The 19,328-nt window shown below is 44.9% G+C and overlaps 1 protein-coding gene across 1 annotated transcript in view; it reads right to left on the bottom strand.

Moving 5' to 3' along the window:
- Positions 1 to 19,328, bottom strand: part of MYH9 (myosin heavy chain 9) — a 390,958-nt gene that overhangs the window by 222,043 nt on the left and 149,587 nt on the right. The window contains 3 exon segments of the mRNA XM_030206870.1: positions 10,672 to 10,824; positions 13,910 to 14,028; positions 17,897 to 17,992. Of these exon segments, the coding sequence (XP_030062730.1) occupies positions 10,672 to 10,824; positions 13,910 to 14,028; positions 17,897 to 17,992 (368 nt within the window).

The raw sequence follows: 19,328 nt of genomic DNA, 5'->3' as shown, positions 1-19,328 counted from the left end.
GGAAAAAATGTTGGCAAAACAATTAACTGGTTCACATGGAACTCCGACATCACCTTCGGTAGGGTGCGTGCAGAGGACTACTCTGTTGTAATGAAGCTTAGTATAAGGTGCACACACTACTATGGTCTGATGCTCACTGACCCTACAAGCTGAAGTAACAGCCACCGAGAAAATGACCTTCCAGGTCAAGTACTTCAGATGGCAGGAATTCAGTGGCTCAAAAGGAGGTTTCATCAGCTGGGTGAGAACGACATTGAGATCTCATGACACTGTAGGAGGTTTGACGGGGGGCTTTGACAAAAGCAAACCTCTCATGAAGCGAACAACTAAAGGCTGTCCTGAGATCGGCTTACCTTCCACACGGTAATGGTATGCACTGATTGCGCTAAGGTGAACCCTTACAGAGTTGGTCTTGAGACCAGACTCAGACAAGTGCAGAAGGTAGTCAAGCAGGGTCTGTGTAGGACAGGAGCGAGGATCTAAGGCCTTGCTGTCACACCAGACGGCAAACCTCCTCCATAAAAAGAAGTAACTCCTCTTAGTGGAATCTTTTCTGGAAGCAAGCAAGACACAGGAGACACCCTCTGACAGACCCAAAGAGGCAAAGTCTACGCTCTCAACATCCAGGCCGTGAGAGCCAGAGACTGGAGGTTGGGATGCAGAAGCACCCCTTCGTCCTGTGTGATGAGGGTCAGAAAACACTCCAATCTCCACAGTTCTTCGGAGGACAACTCCAGAAGGAGAGGGAACCAGATCTGATGCGGCCAAAAAGGAGCAATCAGAATCATGGTGCCTCGGTCTTGCTTGAGTTTCAACAAAGTCATCCCCACCAGAGGTATGGGAGGATAAGCATACAGCAGGCCTTCCCCCCAATCCAGTAGGAAGGCATCCGATGCCAGTCTGCCGTGGGCCTGAAGTCTGGAACAGAACTGAGGGACCTTGTGGCTGGCTTGAGATGCAAAGAGATCTATCAAGGGGGTGCCCCACACCTGGAAGATCCGGCGCACTACTCTGGAGTTGAGCGACCACTCGTGAGGTTGCATAATCCTGCTCAACCTGTCGGCCAGACTGTTTACGCCTGCCAGATATGTGGCTTGGAGCAACATGCCGTAACGGCGAGCTTGTGCTGGAAGCTGTAGGACTGAGCTCCCGGTGGGCAATTTGGAGGCTTCGAGGCCAAATTGAGGGCGTACCCTTGCCGGACTATTTGAAGAACCCAACGGTGGGAGGTTATAAGAGGCCACCTTTGGTGAAAAACTTTCAACCTCCCCCCGACCGGCAGATCACTCAGCATGGACACGTTGATGTTGGCTCTGCTCTGCTGGAGCCAGTCAAAAGCTCGTCCCCTGCTTTTGCTGGGGAGCCGTAGGGCCTTGCTGAGGCGCACGCTGCTGATGAGAGCGAGCGCACTGGGGCTTAGCCTGGGCCGCAGGCTGGCGAGAGGGAGGATTGTACCTATGCTTACCAGAAGAGTAGGGAACAGCCCTCCTTCCCCCATAAAAATGTCTACCTGATGAGGTAGATGCTGAAAGGCTGCCGGAGGGAGAATTTGTCGAAAGCGTTATCCCACTGGTGGAGCTGTTCTACCACCTGTTCGACCTTTTCTCCAAAAATGTTGTCCGCTCGGCAGGGGGAGTCCGCAATCCGCTGCTGGATCCTATTCTCCAGGTCGGAGGCACGCAGCCATGAGAGTCTGTGCATCACCACCACACCTTAAGCAGCGGCCCTGGACGCAACATCAAAGTTATCATATACCCCTCTGGCCAGGAATTTTCTGCACGCCTTCAGCTGCCTGACTACCTCTTGAAACGGCTTGGCTTGCTCTGAAGGGAGCTTGTCCACCAAGTCCGCCAACTGTCGCACATTGTTCCGCATATGAATGCTCGTGTAGAGCTGGTAGGACTGAATCTTGGCCACGAGCATAGAGGAATGAAGGCCTTCCTCCCAAAGGAGTCTAAGGTTCTGGAGTCTCTACCCGGGGGGGGGGGGCGAAGTATGCTCTCTAGAACTCTTAGCCTTCTTTAGGGCCAGATCCACCACACCAGAGTCGTGAGGCAACTGAGTGCGCATCAGCTCTGGGTCCCCATGGATCCGATACTGGGATTCGATCTTCTTGGGAATGTGGGGATTAGTTAATGGCTTGGTCCAGTTCGCCAGCAATGTCTTTTTTAGGACATGATGCATGGGTACTGTGGACGCTTCCTTAGGTGGAGAAGAATAGTCCAAGAGCTCAAACATCTCAACCCTGGGCTCATCCTCCACGACCACCAGGAAGGGGATGGCCGTAGACATCTCCCGGACAAAGGCCGCAAAAGACAGACTCTCGGGAGGAGAAAGCTGCCTTTCAGGGGAGGGAGTGGGGTCAGAAGGAAGGCCATCAGACTCCTCGTCAGAGAAATATCTGATGTCCTCCTCCTCCTCCCACGAGGCCTCACCATTGGTATCAGACAAGTTCACAAACCTGTGTCTGAAGCCGTGCCCGACTCGACTCCGTGGAAACACGGCCATGGTAGGAGCGTCGAGAGGTGGACTCCCTTGCCAGCACCGGCGAAGCTCCCTCCGCCGACGTCGTCGGGGAATCTGCCTGGGAGGCGGCCGTAGCCGGTACCGCAAGCGGTACCGATACCGGAGACCTCACCTAGGGCAAAGGGCCAGCCGTCGCCTCACCCGATGGTACTGGTGGCGCAAGCACCCCTGGTACCAGAGGAGATGGGCGCAACAGCTCTCCCAGAATCTCTGGAAGAACGGCCCGGAGACTCTCGTGCAGAGCGGCTGTGGAGAAAGACTGAGAGGCCGATGCAGGCGTCGAGGTCAGAGTCTGTTCCGGGCGTGGAGGCGGTTCCGGGCTGTCCAAGGGGGAGCGCATCGACACTTCCTGAATAGAGGGTGAGCGGTCCTCCCGGTGCCGATGCCTACTGAGTGGCGACTCCCTCGGCGACCCAGAGCTCTCGGTACCGAGACGGGAAGGAGACTGGTGTCGATGCTTCTTCGACTTCAAGCGAAGCATGTCACCAGAGCTTCCCGGTACCGACGAGGAGGACGTAGAATCCAACCGTCGCTTCCTCGGGGCCGAGGCCAAAGAAGGTCGATCTCGGGGGGGCTGTACCGCAGGAGCCCTTAGGGCAGGAGACCCACCCGAAAGCTCACCGCCACCAGCAGGGGAATGGACAGCCCTCACCTGCACTCCAGACGAAGCACCACCATCCGACAACATCAGCAATAGCGGAGGTCCCGGTACCACCGACGTCGACGCAGCCTTCCGATGTCTCGGTACCAACGATGCAGGAGGTAGAAGCCTCGATGCAGTTGATGCCGGTGCAGAGGTCGAAGACTTCGATGCTGTCGACGTCGTTGCACTTGACGAGTCCCGTGCTGTTGTCGTCGAAGAGCCCGAGAACAACGCGTTCCACTGGGCCAATCTCGCTACCTGAGTCCTCTTTTTTCAAAAGAGCAAAAAGACTACAGGCCTGCGGGCGGTGCCCAGCCCCCAGACACTGAAGACACGAAGCGTGCCTATCAGTGAGCGAGATTACCCGGGCGCACTGGGTGCACTTCTTGAAGCCGCTGGAAGACTTCGATGACATGGGCGGAAAAATCACGCCGGCGAAATCAAAATTTGCGATGACGACGAAAGGCACCAAAAGGAAAGGAGAAAAAAACCCGTCCCGAGGCCAAATAGGCCAAAAAGTAAGGAAACTTACGCGGGGAAAAAGCTGGAAACACGGGAAAGGGGTAAAGACCTGAACGGTCTCTTTTTTTTATTTTTAAAGTGAAAATCGCGAAGACGTGCGAGGTCAACTTGAGGGGCACGAAACGGCGCAAAACACGACCGTCCCGAGCGCGGACAAAAGAAGACTGACGAACACAAGCCGGTTCGGGCGGGAAGACTGTCGCGCATGCGCGGTGCGCATGGGCGCGCGAGGGCTAGCAAAGGCCTTTGCTAGTGAAGATTCCGATTGGAGGGGGCTGCCGTGGACGTCACCCATCAGTGAGAACAAGCGGCCTGCTTGTCCTTGGAGAACTAAGCTTTAGAATTCCAGACTGAACTATATAAAGCCAAGTTCCTTACCTGAAGTTTAAGTTCTCCACAGATAGCAGGGTAAATATGTGGGTACTGTAATCTGACGGCACAGTTTAAGCTTAAAACCTTATATTTTTTTTATAATGTATACGAGTCCTTGCAGAGCCACTACCTCAAGTCCTCTTTGTCTACTGCAGAACTAGGGAGACAACTTCCTGGTACAAAGGATGGATATGTGTGATTTATCCTACTGTTTATAGAGAACATGTTGCAAGCTAGTTTGCTTTCTCCATCAAACACAATCAACCTGCCAGCCAGCCATAGCTAAAAGTTGCTCCATCTTCCTGTTTTTGAATCTTGGCACAACCTGAAACAATTTTGGGGCAGTAACAGTCTTTGTAGAATTAACCAGAATTAACCTAGTGTTCAAACAGGAAGACAGAAATACACAGTATTATGTCTGTTGCAGTTCTACATTATTTCAATTGAAACAGCATAGATTACCATGGCTCTGTATGTTGTTGCAGTGACATATGCAGTCTGCTAGTTTAATGAAGTTGTCAGTTACTCCTGTGTCCACTTTGCATTGAATTTGTACTAACAAGACTGTGTTGTGATGTTCCCCATCAAAGATGAAAGAATAGATTCTGTGCTTGCGGCCAGGCTCCAGGTGACATTCGATCACAATGGGGACAATAATCTCTGTATACCAGCCATCTTACAGCAGGTGGAATATGTCAAGGTTATTTTACAGCTTTTGACAACACTATCTGCCATAACAAAACACCATCAGCCAAGCTGAATTTTCAGAAAACAAATATGAGAAAGGAAAAATCAAAATTGAGGGGTACCCCCAAAAGGGGCAAATGGGAAACTCTTCTTCTGCAGCTAAAATTGAGAGATACTGCAAGTGCAGAACTGCAATCATTTTGTCCAAGCTGAAGCATGACCTAGGGCAGTGATGGGCAACCTTTTGAGCTTGGTGTGTCAAAATTCACCAAAAAACAGAGCATAACTCGGGTGGTGTGTCACTTCAAGAAAAATCACTGCTACTAGGACCACCCCCGGGCCCCCCCCACCCGAGATCGCTGCCCACCCGAGGTCGCCTGGCCCCCCCTCCACCCGCTACCGGGCCCGGAACTAACCTTAAAGCCTCCTTTCACATTGCAGCAAGCAGCAGCAGGGCAGACCTCTCAGGCGAGGGCGGGACACGGAAGGAAGGAGTGGCCTGCCCTGCTGCTGCGACATGAAAGGAAGCTTTAAGGTTAGTTTCCAGGAGGGAGGGCGGACCACACTGCTGCGGCGCCGCGTGTCATCGAAAATGGCTACGTGTGTCAGTGCTGACACGCGTGTCATAGGTTCGCCATCAGGGACCTAGGGGAATTCAGGTAAGGTTGCATGAACTAAGTGTTCAAAAAGAGCTAGCGTTTGAGTTTTGAGCACTCTCCATATCACCAGATCATATCACCCACCTGTGTGGCTAACTTATCCTGCTTGTCAAAATACAAGCTATTCAGTATATAACCAAAACTCACTTGCTTTAAATCTTTTAGCCACACATCAACATAATCATTTACGGTGATTCCCCGGTTTACATGTCAGACCTCATAGACTTGCCACCCAGGAATACTAAAAGATCAGATAGTATCTGAGGACCTGAAGGCGACGAAACAGTGTGACAAAGTGGTGGCCGTAGCTAAAAGATTGCTAGGCTGTATAGAGACAGGTGTGACCAGCAGAAGAAAAGAGGTTTTAATACCCCTGTATAAGACGTTGGTGAGGCCCCACCTGGAGTAGTGTGTTCAGTTTTGGAGGCCGTATCTTGCGAAGTATGTTAAAAAAATGGAAGCGGTGCAAAGAAAAGCTACAAGAATGGTATGGGATTTGCGTTCCAAGATGTATAAGGAGAGACTTGTCGACCTGAACATGTATACCCTGGAGGAAAGGGGTGATATGATACAGATGTTCAAATATTTAAAAGGTATTAATCCGCAAACGAACCTTTTCCGGAGAGAGAGGAAGGTGGTAGAACTAGAGGACATGAAATGAGATTGAAGGGGGGCAAACTCAAGAAAAATGTTAGAAGTATTTCTTCACAGAGAGAGTGGTGGATGCTTGGAATGCCCTCCCGCGGGAGGTGGTGGACATGAAAACAGTAACTGAATTCAAACATGCCTGGGATAAACAAAGAAATCCTGTTCAGAAGGAATGGATCCTCAGGAGCTTAGCCGAGATTGGGTGGCAGAGCCAGTGGTGGGAGGCGGGGCTGGTGGTTGGGAGGGCAGTGATAGTGCTGGGCAGACTTATACGGTCTATGCTGGGGCTGGTGGTTGGGAGGCGGGGATATTGCTGGGCAGACTTATACGGTCTGTACCAGAGCTGGTGGTGGGAGGCGTGGCTGGTGGTTGGGAGGCGGGGATAGTGCTGGGCAGATATACGGTCTGTGCCCTGAAGTGGACAGGTACAAATCAAGGTAGGGTGTACACCAAAAGTAGTACATATGAGTTTATCTTGTTGGGCAGACTGGATGGACCGTGCCGGTCTTTTTCTGCCGTCATCTACTATGTTACATTTCTAAATCTCCATTTCCCCAGCTGCAAAGGACTAAAATACAAATTAACACATGCATCCAGCTTTTCCTACATAGGCACGCAGCTATGGAATGCATTACCACTTGACGAGAAAAACCAGCGCAACCTAACCAACTTTCGTAAATCACTGAAAACCTGCCTCTTCAACAAGGCATACCGCAACAATCTTTCATATGAACTTTAACGCATTACCACTTTATCTATTATTCCGAATATGATCTCTTTATACCTGTTTGCTTAATTTTATTTTGTCATTCATGTTCTCTATGTAATACCACTTACATCTCTCACTCTGGAATGGCGATTGCCATGACGGAACAATGTAAGCCACATTGAGCCTGCAAATAGTTGGGAAAATGTGAGATACAAATGCAACAAATAAACTGTAGAATTCTACCCAGCTCTGGCTTTGCTTCTCAATTACTGGTGTTACCATCAAATCACTGCTAAGCTCGTTTGGTTTCAAGCCTTCTAGACAGGATTCCTTTGTGTTTATCCCACACATTTTTGAATTCAGTTATGGCTTCCATCACCATCTCCCCCCATAAGAAGGCGCTCTAGGTATCTACCACCCTCTGTGTGAAGTGCATCCTGATATTCCTGAGTCAGCCCCCTGCAACCTCAGTTCACGTCCTCTACTTCTACCACCTTGTCTCTGGAAAAGGTTTGCTTGTAGAGTAATACCCTTCAAATATTTGAACGTCTATCGTATCACCTCCACCTCTCCTCCAGGGGTATACATGTTCCGATCCCAAGTCTCTCCTCATATGTCTTGTGATGCAAAACCCCATATCATTTTGTCACTTTTCTCTGAAACATTTTTTTTTTTTACATCCTTAAGCAAGATAGCGCCTCTAAAACTGAACTCAATATTCCAAATGGGGTTTGTACAGGAGTAACCATCTCACTGCTTCTGCTGGTTATACTCCTCTATATGAAGCCTAGCATCCTTCTGGCCGTGGCTACTGCCTTGTCGCATTATTTCATCCTCAGACATCACCTCAAGTTCCCTCTCCTGAGTTCTTCATATCAATCTCTATCTGGTACATCTTCATTGGATTTCTGCACCACTCTGTACTTCTTGGCATTAAATTATAACTTTTCTACATATAGCAGAAAGAATACTCCACACACTAATATATCGTTTCAATAAACTCACACAATATTATTAATAATTTATAAACCATCAGTGTTTTGTCTCCAATCACTATCAGAAGTGATTTACACAAAATCAGATGTAAAAACTTATTGTGTTTACTTAATATATATATGTGGTTAAGGGATCTTACGTTTAGGAGATGGAGCATTTTGGGCATGGATTCCCTCTGGGGGTGGTGGCTGTGAAAAGCAGGTAGGAATATTTAAGATTTGATCTTACAATAAAGTTCAAGTGTCTCAGTGTGAGTCTTCTAAATATAGCAGAGTGCTAGTAATGGGAAAGGAATAATGCCACTAATTTTTATCTTAGTGTTTAGCCAAGTGACAAATGGGAAAGGAATAATGCCACTAATTTTTATCTTAGTGTTTAGCCAAGTGACAAATGGAAAAAGAATCAACACATTGTGATGATGAAGTGTGCATCGTTGAAGAATTTTAGTCCATCTTTTATTATCAGGAGTTCTTTCACAGTATCTGGCCTTTTAATGGCAAATACTGAATTCAACAAGTCACTGTAAGTGTTGGGGGCCAGCTGTATTTCAGGAGTGGACACATGGAACTGTTACTATTGGATCCTAAGACAATAGGAATTTCAGTAGAGTTTTTGGAATCCTTCCTTTAATTATATATACCAACAGTTATGGAATCAAGCATTATCTGTATGGTGGAAATAGATGGTATATGGATAAGTATAACTGGACAAAAACTTTTTGTTTACATCAAATAAAACATTTTGTGTAAAGCACTTCTGATATGATTGGAGACAAAACACTGATGGTTTATAAATTATAACATTATGGGAGATGATTGAAATATAAATTAGTGTATTAATATTCACTGTTAAGAGCGCAGAATTTTATGATTCCCAGTATTAGAAATTAAATTTTAACTGCCAGACCTTTGAACATTCTTCTATAAATTTTGGAGTTCTCTCGTGGTTTCTACTCCCTTCAGGGTATCCAATCTATTGGCTATCTTCGAGTCATCCTCAAAAAAGCAAACTTTTGCTTCTAACCCTTCAACAATGTGTCTCACAAAAATGACAGAATTGGCCCCAGTACTAACCCCTGAGGCACTTCACCCTCCTTTCCTTCGAGTGGATTTCATTTACCACCACCCTCTCATCTGTCAGTCAAGCAGTTTCCAATCCAGTTCATTACTTTGGGTCCTAAGTTCAGCCCTTTCAGATTATTCACAAGTCTTTGAGGAACTGTATCAAAGGCATTGCTGAAATCCAAGTAGATTACATCTAACATGCCCTTTATCCAGTTCTTTGGTCACACAGCCAAAGAAAAATCAGATTAATTTGGCAGGAATTTCCTTTGGTAAAGCCATGTTGCCTCGAATCCTGCAACCCGCTGGATTCTAGAAAGTTCTTTTCCTCCAGCAGTGACTCCATTATTTTTCCTACCACCAATGTGAGGCTAACCAGCCTGTAGTTTTCCCACTTCTTCCCTGTCCCCACTTTTGTGAAGAGGGACCACCATCAGCTCATCTCCAATCCTAGGGAACCTTGCCCATCTCTACAGATCTATTCAATAAATCTAAGAGTTCACACCAGGATTTCTCTGATATCCTGGGATGTATCCCATCTGGCCACATAGCTCTGTCCACTTTCAGATTTTCAAGTTGTTTATAACACATTCTTCTGTGAATGGTGCAATATCCACCCTATTCCCAGATATACCCTTGGTAGCTGACCACTGTCCTCCAGGATTTTTTTTTTGCATGAACACTGAAGAATTTGATTAGCATGTTCACTTTTTTTCCTCATCACTCTCTGCATAGTTATTCCCAGAATCTTTCATGTCTTACAACTCCATTCCTATCTTTTCTCCTTTCACCAATACATCTGAAAAAGGTCGTCAACTTCTTTAGCCATTTTTTCTTTCACCTGTGCTTTCACTAGCCATATTTCCCTCTTCGCTTCTTTGAGTTTAATAATGTAATATTTTCCGTGATCCTCTTGTTATGTTCTTCCGTATTTCTCAGACGCTCCCTCTTTTACCCTTATGTTTTTAGCCATTTGTTTGGAGAACCATAGTCTTGTTTCTCTTATTTATTTATTTATTTATTTTTACTCTTCTTGTATAAAGATCTGTTGCCATATCTACAGCAGCTTTCAGCTTGGACCACTGCACTTCCACTTCCACTTCTACGCCTACCCATGCCGTCAGCTCCTTCGGGTATTCTTCCATTTTATCAAAAATCAGCATGTCTGAAACCCAGTACTTCTGCATCTGCACTCTGCTTTTGCACTTATCAAGCCATATCATGTGATGATCACTACTGCATTGGTAGGCACCCACCTGGATGCTGGAAACATAGGTAACTAAGCATTTAATTACCCTAGGGTTGCAATTTTTATCATTTAGAGACTTGCTACCCTGCCTTTACTGGGAACAGGTCCAAGTAGCATACAAGACTAAAAAAGAAAGTTGAAAGGAATGCCAATATTAATGACAGGAAAGATTTAAAACAGTCACACATTATGATTATAGGGAAATAGTAAAGACAAGCTAAAACAAAATAAAAAGATAAAGCTAATGTCTCCCTGTGGTCAGGCAAGCATCCTCATGCTACATTAATTGCCAGATTCCAAGAAGGCAAATCTGAAAAAAGTCGGCCAGCTCTAAATTTCTTATAACAGGATTCAGAGCAAAGCGGTAACGGGAGACTCTTCCATATTAATGGTGCTAAGAAATAAAGGGCACCGTGGCAATTTGATTTCAACCAATTGGCAGATGGATTAGGCAAGGCTAAACAGAGATCATTTATGGAATAAAGTGTGCATGTGAAAACATAGGGAACAGTAGTAGAAAGGGGTACCAACATGAAGAGCTTCAAAACTGGAATTTGTGCTATTAAACATAAGCAGTTTTACAAAACAGCCATACTTACATCAAAAATCTCAAAGCCAGCAATATCGAGGATACCAATGAAAGAAGCACCTTGCCTCTTGGTTTTATCCAGAGCTTTATTAATGCGCATGACCAACCAGCGGAACATGCGTTCATAAGTAGCTTTGGCCAAGGCTTCAATAGCAAAATCAGCCTAAGAGGAGGGAAAGGAAAAGGAAGATATGAACATTCAAAAACACTGTACAAGATGTATTTATAAAGCATGTTTTACCTGAACAGGATCCTGAAGTTCCAGGAAACTGAACACCTGGTTTCCTTTGGCAGAATTTTTCAAGACTGCGGCAAGAGATGGCAAATTCTGTGCATAACATTTTCAAAATTCTACAGCACATCTACATGCGTTTGCATTTAGTCTGAAGTAGCCTTCCAACCTTGTTTTTGGCGTTTTATGGGTGGGAATGTCAAGAACTGAAATGCAGGAATTCTAAGGAAAGAGGAGAAAAGGGAGGTGTGGAAATGGAAAAGCAGAAGAGCAAAGGGAATCAGAAGGAAGACAGAGTGCATCTTTCTTACATTTAATATTTGCCTTTATATATTCATCTAATGTACTAAATCAATTTTGTATATAATCTACTTTCTGCTTTACCCTTGCAAAAGGTAAAATATTGAATACAGATTATGAAAGGATGACAGGAAACAAAGGGGAAAGATTGGGATATAACAAGAAGAGGATGGAAGAGGTTCTGAATCTTGAAGGAATCTTGTGCTTTTCCCTTGGTTTCAGCCCTACTCGTTTTTATATTGCACATCTTCCCCTTTCCACTCTGCCCTTTTCCCTTCCTGACTCCATTCATGACACCTACACAAATCCCCCCCCCCCCAAAGCTCTTTTCAGGTACCCTATATACATATCCCCCAAATCCTGTGGCCTGTTTCTCAAAACAAAAAAAAAGCTTCAACTCACATTCCCCCTTCCCACACACACTATTAACAGTAGGGAGGGAGGTGTACTCCTCTACTTCCTGAGGCCAGCCACTTGCTCTGAACCAAACTGGTAATCTGTACCAGGCAGCAAAGTATACAGCCCAACACAAAGCCACTCTTCTGAATTACATAAAAGAGGAAGAACAGAATCAGCCAGCCTCTGCCTCTACAATCTGCCACCTGCACCCCCTTCCAGGCTCCCAAGCTGAGATAAGACATGAGAAAGCCACTGCTTGTCCTGGGATTAGTAGCATGGAATGTTGCTACTACCACTGTTGGAAGCAGAATACTGGGTTAGATGGGCCATTGGTCTCTGTATGGCTATTTTTATGTTCTTATGGCGATTCTAGGGGAAGGGCAGCCCCCTCCTGCAAACATGGAATCACGGGAAGCCAGAGGCCCTGATTATACTACTACTACAGAATACACCTACTCAAATATAAATCTCAGAGTCCATTTACTTCAAAAACAGATTACAATTTTAGTGTTTTATTTTAGGAAAACTACAGAATAGCTGCCTTCAAATGAAAAGAAAAGGCAGGTAGATGTATTATCAATTGGAAGAAGGGCAGCATAAGGCGCTCATCTCTGAAGATCTTATTTATGCCCCCAAATCATAGATGCTACTATTTTTGAAATATAACCACCCAAAAATTCTCTTTTCAAAATCTATATTGGACCAGAGGTATCGGTTTCAAACGATATCAAATCAGTCCAGTTTTTCTTTAAATTTTTTAAAAAAAGATGACTTTCAATCACAAACTATGCAGTAATAAAATGTGCACCATTTTAAATCTAGGAGACTACTATTCCAATATATGTTCTACCAAGCTACATCAAGGACTGAAAATTATTTATTTTCAGAAGACAGTCCCTTATGCAGCTTGGCTAAACTTGGCATACTGGAATAATAGTCTCCTGAATTATTTAAGGTAAGCGTACAATAGTTGTGATTGTCATCCTTTGAAACAAATTGCAAGAAAAACTGGACCAATGACAATGGTTTGGCAAAACTCTTCTAAAATTTTGTTCACATGCAACCAATGGTTTAATACAAATTTTGAATGAATGCATAAAATGAGAGCCAAAACATCTCATTCTTACTATATAACTTATACCTCCTTTTGACTTTCCATTTTTCAAATGGAACACCAAATATGTTCAACAAAAAAGCTGTGTAATTTACCTCAAAAATACACAAAACGTTTATATTTGTTGCCACTCGTAAAAAAAATTATTTCCAAAGTAGAAAAATTATGCAAATTATACAGAACTTCTGATTTTTGATTTTTCTCTTTTTATTAATACCTCCATGCACTTTTTGCATCTAAGAATCAATACCATTTTTTCAGGGGTAAACAAAGTTTTTTTTTGGAAGATTAGATAAGTTCATATAAATGCTTTTCATCCCTTTCACCCCCATTTCTGGGCAGAAGTTCTGAAGGTCTATAATAGTATAAAACTTCATGCCACCACTCTATATCTAATCATTTCCTTTGCAAAAATTATATTTACAGGCATGAATTTGTGCCATTGTTTTCCAGTATAGCTTCAATTTAAGCCAATGTACAACAGATGCCTCTAATCAATACCTAAATTGCAGGGGCCGACTGACCATTTGGGCCGAGGGGTTCTGCCCAGATGCCAGCCACACACTACAGCTTCCTTGATCCTACCTTTAAAGGCGTTACCATTGTGCTGCGTTATTCCCCCTGCCCAGCACCACCATACTTTAAAAATGGTGGCCGAGACTCCCTGCGGAAGTCTCGCAAGACTGTCGAGACCCACGAGACTACGGAGGGAAATCTCGGCTGCCATTTTGAAAACATGGAGACGCCAGCAGGCAGTGGAATAGCAGCAGAGCAGCGGGCAGGAAAGAACATGCTCCCTCACCCTGCAGTGACCACTAGGGCCCTTCAGGTAGGACCAGGGGGTCTAGACCACTCTGTCAACCCCTGCTAAATTGTGGTAAAATGTCAACCCCCTTCAAGAGCAGAACTATCAAGGCAGTAGAGAAGCAGCCTAGCGGTCAGGACAGACCATCAAGGGAGCCAGGATTCAAATCCTCCTCCCACTGATACGTGTTATTCTGGGCAAGTGACTTCATCCACCTTTGCCTTAGATGCAATTTAGACTGTCCCCTTGGCAAAGGAACTACATACAGCACCTGAACTGTAACATCTTAAGCTCAGATTCAGAAAGGCAAGTACTTCAAATTACTTAGATTTAGTTATGCAATTGACTGATATTGACTAGTCAGCACAGTGCTTAATGAGACAGTATTAATGCATCACCTGTTCTTTGGTCTGGGCCTTCTGTACATAGTCTCGTCCCACCTTGATACGTGGCATTAGAATTCCACGAGTAAAATCGTTTACATTGATACCCAAAAGGTGGCATACTTTCTGGGCAGCTGTATAAATTAAAGAGTCAAAATGTGAATTCTTATATAACATTTAGATAAATTTATTCATTGTTCAAAAAGCTTCGTAACCTTCAAGACAGACAAAAAGTACTGCCTCCAAAATGTTTGTGCTGTTTATCCAAGCTAGTTGAGCACAGCTAACAAAAAATTACATTCCATTGTTTCTAGGAGGCACTGAAGTGGGGAGATGACAGCAAGAAGGAAAACTTGAGACTGAACTCATGATAAACTGCATGCGAACTGTTAATTCCTTGCTTAACTTGCCCTGCCTACAATACTGCTGTTCAGAGGGAGACTATCAAGGTATAGGTGTATAATGCAAGGTTTTGCTATAGCAATGTTTTCAAAACTGCAAACATCTTGCTGCTCCTGGACAGACATTGAGGACATCTGTTAAGAGGTTCTTTTCCTAGATCAGGCTTGTTCAACCTTACTACCAGGGGCCACATTTTATATTTTGTAACATTCAGAGGGCCAAAACACGTGTGCACATGCATTCATGCTCTAAGAATCACACACTCTCCCCCCATCCATCATCTCCTTTTTTCTCCTCTCTCCCTCCCCAACATCCAGCATTGCCTGTCTTCCCATCCCCACAACATGCTGCACCTTGTCTCTGCCTCCCCCCACAACTGCACCATCCAGCATTGCCTATCTCTTCCCCTCGCCTATTCAGCGCTGCCTCTCTCCCTCCTCCTATGCAGTATTTCCCGTCTCTCCAGCTCATTTACTTGCCTGTCTCGCACCTTATTCAGTTTCTCTCCAGCCACCCAATTTGCCCTGTTTCTCTCCCCTCAGCTCCCATCCACCTCCATCATGCAGCAATTTTCCTCCCTCCCGTTGCACCTCTGCTGGGTCCTCACTAACCACTAAGGAGCGTGAGGACTGGTGTTCTGAACTCTGCTACTGCTTGCTGTGCCAGTCCCACCTCCTCCGATATAAACTTCCTGAATTGGGACATGAAGCAGTAAGTGCTACAGAGAAGTCTCACGCTCCTTCCTTTGTTAGCGTAGATCCAGGGGAGATAGAATGGGAGGAGAGGCAGCGGGGTCTGCGGGTTGGGAAGGCTGTGGTTGAGGCAGCTTAGCCTCCCCTAGCCTCTTATATAGGGTGCCAGTAATGACTGACATGGCAGTTTCAAATTGAAACTGTTTTCTTCAGTTCTTGACCATCTTCCAGCTTTTTTTTTCTTTTTATTTTTTGCCTGCACATGGTACATACAGGATAGTATAATTTTCAGCATGGAAAATCTATCCAGGGAATTGCTTCATTACTCAGGGAAATTCCAACTGCCCTTAAGTTTGCCAATCCAGTCTGCCCATCCTCAATAACCACTAACTTCTCCTTTGCCTAAGAGATCCCATGTCTGTCCCATGTCTTGACAGTCTTCGTCTCCACGACTTCCACTGGGAGGCCATTCCATACATCCACCACCCTTGCCATAAAAGAGTATTTCCTCAGATTCGTGCTAAGCCTATTTTCTCCATCTTATGCCCTCTCATTCTAGAAGCTTCTTTCATTTGAAAAAGGCTTACCTCCTGTACATTAACGCAACTGAGAACAGAGATTATTTAGGTCAGTTCAGGGCTATTCCTCTCTATCCAAGGTTATTTACTATGTGCATTATAAAGATACACCTAACTTTCATAGAAGTGAATCCTCACAAAAAATAAGAGGCCCAGTACAGTATGTTCTGTCTTACAAGAAATCAGTATTCCTAGGTAGTTAAAAAAAAAAAACCTGTATAGTAATTCAGCTATAAAAACTTGCATAAACCAATATTTTATATATTTATAGATAGAAGCTACATGAGTCATAATATTGTACCAAAAATGTCACAACAGAAAACTAAAGGTCTACTCTACATAATCTAATGTCAATCAAGGCCCAAGGATTAGCATCAAGGTGTTTGCTTCATTGGTGCATAGCTACAAAGTCAACTTGATGAACTCAGTCCTAACTTCTGTATCCATATTATTTACATAATATGGACACAGAAGTTAAAATTAGAAATTGTCATGTGTGTAACATGTTTTAAACTGTTACTAAGTCAGTGGTGTGCTGGAGCCGGCTCTGTCTGGCTCGCAAGAGCCGCTTGTTAAATTTTGACAGCTCTTGCGAGCCAGTTGTTGTTGGGGGCGAGCCGGCTCCATAGGGGAGGTAAGCATGGCAGGAAGGCGCCATCACAGGCCATGCTTACCTCCCCTGCCGCTCCGAAACATGGTAAACGATGTCCTTCGCCCCCACCCTCCCCTCCCACCTGACTTTTTAAATATTACCGTCGAAACCGCTATTTAAAGCCCTGCTGCGTGCAGGCCGTCTCTCCAGGCTTCCCCTGCTTGCTTCGGTGACGTTCGTGCCCTTAGTCCAGCCTTCTGACGTCATTTCCTTTTTCCGCGAAGGCGGGACAGGCGGGACTAAGGGCACGAACATCACCGAAGCAAGCAGGGGAAGCCTGGAGAGACGGCCTGCATGAAGCAGGGCATTAAATAGTGGTTTCGACGGAGGTAATTAAAAAAAAACAGATGGGAGCGGGAGGGGAGGACGGGGGCGAAGGACATCGTTCGCTGGACATGTTTGGGAGCGGGAGGGAAGGGCAGGGGAGGGAGGAGAATCACTGGGTATGGATGGGGAGAGGGGGGCAGGGGAGAGACTTGCTGGGCATGGATGGGGAGAGACTTGCTGGGCATGGATGGGGAGAGGGGGGCAGGGGAGAGACTTGTTAGGCATGGATGGGGAGAGGGGGGCAGGGGAGAGAGGAGAGTTTCAGGACATGGATGGAGGGAGAGCAAGAGAAATTCTGGATATGGATGGAGGGAAGGGAGAGAGAAGAAATGCTGGACATGGAGGGAAGATAGAGGAAGGAGATTAGATGAGGGAAAAGGAATTGAGGAGAGAAACTGCACATGGATGGAGAAAATAGGAAGAAGCTAGATTAGGAAGAAGCTAGATCCACTGGGCAGTCAAGTCTGCGGAGGACCAGAAATGAAGAAGAAAGGAGGAAAGAAAAGAAATAAATGGAAACGGAGTCAAGGGAACAGATAGAGAGCAGCAGAATCAGATACTGGACCAGCATGATCAGAGAAACAAAGTCACCAGACAACAAAGGTAGAAAAATATAATTTTATTTTCATTATAGTGTTTGGAATATGTGCACTTTGAGAATCAAGTGCTGAACGTTAAAAGTGTATATTTATTTACTTATTTATGGCATTTTATCCCATATTAAACATTTTTCCTGGAGAGAGTAATGCATTGCCCCCTCCCCCCGGCTATGGCCAGCTCTGCAATTTTGGGGGGCACCGAGGTGGACCGGGGGGGGAGGGGGGCCGCCGAGGTGGACTGGGGAGAGAGCCTGTTAAAAATTTACCAGCACACCACTGTACTAAGTTATAAAATATTAAAAAAAAAAAAAAAAAATTTATTGGGCACAGGAAAAATGCAGTGGCCTAAATTTTAAACACTTCTGAAGTCTCCCCTTTTGCCTTTTTCTCAGTGCCAGACTGATAGTCTCTCACCCATGCCCCTTCCTGCCTTTACCCTGTCTCCACAGGATCCCTGCTTTGAGTAGTCTGCAGAAGCTCGGTAAGTTTCTCTGTCGGGATACCTGCTTTACTGTCACGACTGGTCTAACCATGAAGTAGAGCTGTGTTGCGCCAGAAGTTGAGACTTGAAACAGCAACTGCCTCAACTTGCAGCACTGTGCAGCTCAAGCTTGTGGTTAGACCAGGCCTGGTGGGGAAGCAGCGAGTCCACTAAAGGATTTCAAAGAGCTTCTGTGGGCCAGGAAAATGAAGTTGATGGGCCGGGTTCTTGCCCGTGGGCTGGACAAGCCTGTGCTAGGATGATGCATTACCTGTGTTATCTGGCATTGAAGCCTGGTCTGTATTGCGTTCTTTCTTGAAGATAATATTGCCCAGCTGGAGAACACCAGAAACGACTCTCAGCAAGCCTAGATTTAAGCAGGGGAAAGCATTGAAAAAGGTACCAGATAATAGAAATCTATTACTCATCTATAATGTTCCACAAATTGAGAAATTAAGCTCACGAGGAGCCACAAAATTAAATGTAGCTGAACAGAGAGAAAAAAATTTTTAACCGAGGTGTAAAGCCAAACCTGTTACCTATAAACCTGTGCAGCACCACCACTGCACTATAGATACGCCTAATTTCACAGACAATGCGCCCTGACCTCCCTAAAACTAATTTCTCTTACAATTTCTATCTGCCCATCTCAAACTCAAGGCAATTGCAGCAATAGAATATTATAACAAATAGAATACCATCAAACAGTACACAAATACAAAGCATTAACTTTAGCCCAAGAGCAGATTTAAAATATATACTGCAGTCATGCTCTACAAAATCTGCAGCAGGATATGATTTAATTGTTAGCAGCTCCTTTGGAGAAGGGGGGGGGGGGGGGGGGGAGAAGCAGCCACATTATAGATTCCACACAGGAAAATGCTTTCTTCCTAGTTCCTACTACATATTCTTCAAAAGTGGAGTACATTAAGTTATGCTGAGAGAAGTAGATTACTGGTAGGTCAACAACACTAACCAGTTTTGCAAGTATTATGGGCTTCTCCCTTTTAAAAGCGTAATACTAGAGATAAAACCTTAACTTGAACTGAGGAAACCACAGGCAACCCATGAAAGTGGGATCAAGGAGGTATTTATTTCATCTTGATATATCATGCGACAATGGTTATTTATGCTGTTTGCAATCTATAAAACAAAAAGCTAGAAAAAAATTACAATTAGTATTGTAGTTTCATTGGCTTGGCTTAACCTTGAATCTTGAACTCCTGTCTGACCATTTCCCATACCTGCTATAGCTTCTGTCCTTTTTTTTTATAAATATATTATCATTAATATTAATTACATTTGTACCCCGCGCTTTCCCACACATAGCAGGTTCAATGCGGCTTACATAGTAAATAGAATTACAAAGTCTTGAAGGAGAGTGTTAAAAGTTGTAGTAAACATAGTAGTAGTGGGGTTTTGAGGATATGCAAATTGAGCATGTCAGTTTTTCAGTCCTACTTGAGGATATGCAAATTGAGCATGTCAGTTTTTCAGTCCTACACAATTACAACTGGCCTAACCTGTTTCCCTATAAGAAATTAGAAGTAGGGAGGTGATCCAGCAATCCTAAATACAGGGGCAGGGTTAAGCCCATGCAGTGGCGTAGCTAGAGGTGGGCTGTGGCCCACTCAAAATTGTGGCAGTCTTGCTGTGGGTGATGGAAATCCCCAAACCTCACCAGCTAAAGAATTCCTCCTCCT

This window comes from Microcaecilia unicolor, chromosome 1 (assembly GCF_901765095.1).
Source record: "Microcaecilia unicolor chromosome 1, aMicUni1.1, whole genome shotgun sequence".
Classification (NCBI taxonomy): Eukaryota; Metazoa; Chordata; class Amphibia; order Gymnophiona; family Siphonopidae; genus Microcaecilia; species Microcaecilia unicolor.
This window is presented reverse-complemented; position numbering and strand designations above follow the sequence as displayed.